Below are 6,126 nucleotides of genomic sequence, written 5' to 3'. Positions count from 1 at the left end.
TGTAAGTTGACTATATAAAACTTGAGCATGATCATTTCAAACTAAAGTATAGGAAGGTTATATGCATTTGTTATATTGTAGTTAATATATTTTAAATATTATATAAGTCAAGTGATTCACGTTTTCGTCAAAATAAAATTCAAGTTCATTATTGGGCTGTACTCGTACGTAATAAGCTACATTAAATTTGATGTATTTTTAGGTTCATTTAATGACATTAAGTTTAAATTTGATTAAGGAAAACTCATTAATTTAACTGGAAAAGACAAGCATTAAAATATGTAGTTTAATTTAATTTTCAGTGGCATGGAAGTGTAAATAAGTTAAAAAAACTTAGAAGTATATTTTAATGGGTACTTCTCTTTTAATAATATAAATATATGATGTCTACAATTCATCGACTCACCACATCCTTCTTTTCTACTCTCTATTTATCTAAACATTCTCTCAAGCAAACATCAACACGATTAACATTGATGGGTTTTTTCCAAAATTATTTTTGAACTCAATGATGTTCCAGAAATCGATGCATTCAGAAAGAGGTATATCAATTCGTTTAGTGAATTTGGTAAGTAGGTATGTTTAGTTTGGTAAATTAATTCTTAGTTATTTCTCTCTATAGGATTGCAAACCACGAGTTCTAAAAACATTTTTCACGGAATTTTGGTTTTATCAGTTTTTTATTTGTTTCCTTATAATTGTTTTCTTCGTATTTTATTTTTCTATTACCTATGTTTCTTTTAATTTATAATTATAATTCTATTATGAAAACAATAATTCTATTTTCTATGTTTTGTGTTGTCTTAAATTCATAATAAATTAATATAAGTTATTGCATACTATTATATATTTTTTCCATACAATATATTTAATTTACACATAACCAATTACACAAACTTTTTCAAAAAAAAAACAATTAAGCTTACATTATATATACATGCATAATTTCGTTTGATATATATTATTAAATCTAATATTTGTGCCTATAACTTTAAATTTTTTAATATCGATAAATTAAAAAATAAAAATCGCTTTTGTTCATTCTTATCACCTAGTAAAATGAATATTAAGCAAAAGTGGGTTGCAATTAATTAGAAATGGCGTGTCGGTTCTACCCACCATACCATATGTCCCAGTTATTACATTTGCATAGTCTTCTCAAGTGTCAAGCCTCTTTCATTTTTCCTTTTATGAGTTTATTTATTGATGTATCTAATCTTAAAGTGGTCTTTTTTTTTTCTTTCTGAACGGTTTATAATTTTAAGATAGTCTTCAATTAATAGTTTTTAGTGCATTAGTTTCTGGTTAAAATCATTAATAAATTTATTTTTCTATAGTTTTCATGATACATAAAATCCACACATTCTTAATTAATAGTTAACATATTTTCATTTTCCCCTTAACGCATCTACTCTTTCATTTTTTATATCTTGATTTTTATAGTTTAACAGTTTTTTGTTTTATCTATAAATCTCTTTTGTATAACTGTTATTAATTAAGCTAAACAGCTAAACATTGAAAATCTAAAACCAATTATGAATTTATCATCGGCTTTATATCAGATTTAGGATATATCCTTTTTTTTTGTTAGAAAACTTTGATGACAAATTTCTTTTTAGTAGACAAAATCTGATATGCTAGAAAAAAAATTGATGGGGAGCTTATGGGTTATGTATGACTTATTAACACTTAAAAAAAATTGGCTTAGTTTTTTTAGAAAGAATAATATGTAAGAGTGATACAAACTTTAAAAAAGTTACGATTAATTTTAGATATAATCTGCTTTGTTTTTTTTTATCAACTATAATCTGCTTTGTTAAAAACAAAAGTTAGCAGTTCATAGAATTGTCAAGTACTAGCTAAGTCTCGCTAAAAATGGAAGACTAGTTACTGGTACCGAAATTTATAGAAAGTTTAGCACTTTGTAAAAAAAGAAAAAAATTTATAGAAAGTTTAACATATTCAATATAACAAAAGACGTTAAAGTTGGTATGGGCCAACATAATGAATAACTATTTCCTACATGAAACGGATACGTGAGAAGCAGAAGCGTATAGCAGTGCAGAAGCGATATTTTTTAAAAGAAACTTAGGAAGTGGGTAAGTGTTGGAAGCGTATCTATATATATATATCAGATTTTTTTAAAAAATCTAAAACTAAAAATTATATGATTTAAATTTAAAATAAAACATTTATTTATTTATAATAATTTTGAAATGATTTCATATTAATACTGTGAAAATACACATAAATTAAATTTAAAATAAATTATTGCATTAATTATTTTTAATACTTTTATAATTAATTGACATAACGTATTTTAAAAATGATTTCTCTTTAATAAAAACTTCAGTACATAAAGATAATTTATAGTATTAATTTTAATATTTGTATATTTGTATTCTCTCTATTCAATATTATTAAAATTTGGATTTTATATAAATTAAAAACTATAATCTAATATTTTTATTAATATAAGACATTGTCTTTTTTTTTTTAAAGAATGGAATCGTGATTCCAAAACAGAATTGTAAGCTTCCAACGTGTTTTAAAGAAAATATTTTAGAAGCGTTGTGAAAGCGAGATTTCGTAAGCTTTTACAATGTTCCGATTCTGATTCCGGTTCTGAATCGGGAAGCAGACGTACGATGAAACTTCAATCGAACGTAATTCCAATGTTTAAAGGGTATGGATGAAATATATGCACATAATAAAGTGTACTGGTTTCTCTAGAAGGGATCGTAATTAAATACTTCAGAAATAGCAGGCTTATTTAATGATACTAAAATGCAAAAAAATCTGAATTGTTTTCATTCAATTGGACCATGTGATTAAGCTAGATCAGAAACTTGAGTTAAAATTAAAGAAAAAATGCCATTTGTCTACCTTCTTGTAATATATTTTCATATAAATAAACCTCTTAACGTCCTACTTCTCACCCATCACACACTCCTCTCAAAACAGAGAAACAAAAGAAAAAGAAACATCCCAAGAATATCTTAGAGATTTCAAGAAAAATGGGATCAACGGCGGAGACACAGATAACTCCGGTACAAGTCACCGACGACGAAGCCGCTCTCTTTGCCATGCAGCTAGCCAGCGCCTCCGTCCTTCCCATGGTTTTAAAGTCCGCGCTAGACCTTGATCTTCTCGAGATCATGGCCAAGAACTCTTCTCCGATGTCTCCCTCTGAGATTGCTTCTAAACTTCAGACCAAAAACCCCGAAGCTCCGGTCATGCTCGACCGAATCCTCCGTCTTCTCACGTCTTACTCCATCCTCACCTGCTCCAACCGAACCATTCTCGGCGGAGACAGCGTCGAGAGGATCTACGGGCTTGGTCCGGTTTGCAAGTACTTGACCAAGAACGAAGATGGTGTCTCTATAGCTGCTCTTTGTCTTATGAACCAAGACAAGGTTCTCATGGAAAGCTGGTAAGTTTTTTTCGATATTACCAAGACATCTTTATTGGATAGATCTTGTGCTATATCAAGTTAGAAAAAAAAGCTTCTTCTTTGATAATTTTGTTTCATTAGCTATAGTTTTTGGTTGATGTGAATCATGTGATGATTAAAATTGAATTGTGCAAAGGTAAAGATGAGAGAGACTCGGCCACAAAGTGTCATAGACAATCAGACAAAATGATGCGCTGACACGTTTTCTATATCTGCTTCCACTAAAAAGCTATCTAATATTTTTAGTGGTTAAGCGAGCTCTATCGTTGAAATTTTTGTTTGCTAGTACTATACAAAATAATAAGAGGAAAATTAAAAAACACACTATGTACTCTAGTTGTTTCATAGCTTTAAATATTTTTGTTGTATTCACTCTAGAGGTTTTTTTTTAGAAATTCCGTGGAGTAACATTTCTAAGTTTTTTGTTACCAAAATAGTACTCAATAAAAAAAATGACCAAAATAAATTTTATTAAATGGTAAAAATATATTTTTACTTTAGAGTTAACTAATCTAAACTTATGGTTTAGAATTAAAGAGGTGGAGTTTTGGGGTAGGGTTTAAAATTAAAAAAAAAAATTAAAATTAAAATTAAAATTTTTAAAATAAAAGAGGTTATTTTAGTTATTTTCTTTCTGGAAGACTATTTTGCGAAAAAAACTTAAAATAAACTATTTGAAAGAAATTTTTTTTTTTGCAGAAAATACTCTCTATTATTATTATTTTATTTTGTGTTTCATTTTCTTGTCAACGTGTTTCATGGTTCTAAATAGAGAAGATGTAATTGTTCTTCCCTTTACTGAGGATCATTTAAGGAAACTATAATAAGAAGAGAACCGGTCTTCCGGTTATTTAGCAGCTAGCAAAGGAATATAGAAACATAATTTCAAACCGGCTGGTTCTCTTTGCATACCGGCAGCTCTATCATGATAACCAATTATAATCAACCTCAGGTGGATCAAGTCTGATCAATAGATTATCGTGAGATCAATTTATAAAAAAATATCCTAACTAGTGATAAATAAAAACGGTTAGATTAAGCTTTGTGTGAATGTGTGTGTTTTCTTAAACTCATACCAAAGATACTTGTTTCAGGTACCATTTGAAAGATGCAGTTCTTGATGGTGGGATTCCATTCAACAAGGCTTATGGAATGAGCGCTTTTGAGTACCACGGGAAGGATCTAAGGTTCAACACGGTCTTCAACAATGGAATGTCTAACCATTCAACCATCACAATGAAGAAGATTCTCGAGACCTACAAGGGTTTTGAGGGTTTGACTTCTTTGGTTGACGTTGGGGGTGGCATTGGTGCTACTCTCAAAATGATTGTCTCTAAGTACCCTGACCTTAAAGGCATCAACTTTGATCTCCCACATGTCATCGAAGAAGCTACTTCTCATCCCGGTATATTTCATTTTCCTAACATTTCACAATACTATATATGATTTCATTTACATATGATTAAGAGATTTGATTAATTGTTAAATTTAATACAGGTATTGATCATGTTGGAGGAGATATGTTTGTAAGCGTCCCTAAAGGTGATGCTATTTTCATGAAGGTTAGTAATAACCAAAGCTCCTATACCGAAAACTCTTTTGACATTTATAAGTAATTAATCAAGGAAATTAAATCTCAAAACGTTTTGATTTGTTTCATTGTTGTAACAGTGGATATGCCACGACTGGAGCGATGAACACTGCGTGAAATTCTTGAAGAACTGCTACGAGGCGCTTCCAGAGGATGGAAAAGTGATACTAGCAGAGTGTATACTTCCAGAGACACCAGACTCAAGCCTCTCGACTAAACAAGTAGTCCATGTTGATTGCATTATGCTGGCTCACAACCCTGGAGGCAAAGAGAGGACCGAGAAAGAGTTCGAAGCATTAGCTAAAGGATCAGGCTTCAAAGGGATCAATGTTGCCTGCAATGCTTTTGGTGTTTACGTTATTGAGCTGCTCAAAAAGATGTAAAACACACACGCACAATCCATGTAATAATGATTTTATATGTAAACAATGCTCTTATGTACGTCTACTTCACCGTCTTTGTTTTAAAACTATGATGTTTAATAATCCCTTATATATTATAGGGGTGTTCAATCCGGATATCGGTTCGGTTTAGGTTCGGTTTTTTTCGGTTTTCGGTATTTTGGTTAGTAAAATATAACTACCATTCTAAATCCATATTTACTTCGGTTTGGTTCGGTTTATATACCGTCGGTTTTCGGTTTATTCGATTTTATACCAAAAAACATAATTATTTAGTTTGAGATCATATTATATGAAATTTAAAATCATTATAAATATATTACATGTTCAAATAAATGAACAAAAAAGTAAAAATGCTTCTACCATCAAATAAAATAATCAAATTTATAACTAAAATCAAAGCTTGAAATTTTGAAAATAAAAATATGAAACAAAACAGAAACATGAAAGAAAAGTTTTTCCACTCTTCCATATTTAGTGTTCATTAAAGTCATGTTTTTTCAATTGAACACGAAACTCTGTTTGTTTACAGATAAAAAAAAAGTTGTAAAATTTTTTCATTAATTATTGTCCATCAAATTTATAATCTTCATATTAATTTAGTGAAGACTAAAATAAAGCAAAAAGATCAAAAGAAGACTTAGAAAATAAGATGTCTGAATTGCGATGTATTGTTATTT

The 6,126-nt window shown here is 29.4% G+C and overlaps 1 protein-coding gene across 1 annotated transcript; it reads left to right on the top strand.

Annotated features, from left to right (window-relative positions):
• Nucleotides 1-2,916: 2,916 nt before the first annotated feature.
• LOC106336119 (flavone 3'-O-methyltransferase 1) lies at nucleotides 2,917-5,559 on the top strand. The gene is made up of 4 exons (XM_013774846.1): nucleotides 2,917-3,433; nucleotides 4,549-4,859; nucleotides 4,952-5,016; nucleotides 5,126-5,559. The coding sequence occupies exons 1-4, from the start codon at nucleotides 3,018-3,020 to the stop codon at nucleotides 5,426-5,428; spliced, it is 1,095 nt and encodes a 364-aa protein (XP_013630300.1). The 5' UTR covers nucleotides 2,917-3,017; the 3' UTR covers nucleotides 5,429-5,559.
• The last annotated feature ends 567 nt before the right edge of the window (nucleotides 5,560-6,126 follow it).

Source organism: Brassica oleracea, chromosome C3 (genome assembly GCF_000695525.1).
Source record: "Brassica oleracea var. oleracea cultivar TO1000 chromosome C3, BOL, whole genome shotgun sequence".
NCBI lineage: Eukaryota > Viridiplantae > Streptophyta > Magnoliopsida > Brassicales > Brassicaceae > Brassica > Brassica oleracea.
This window is presented reverse-complemented; position numbering and strand designations above follow the sequence as displayed.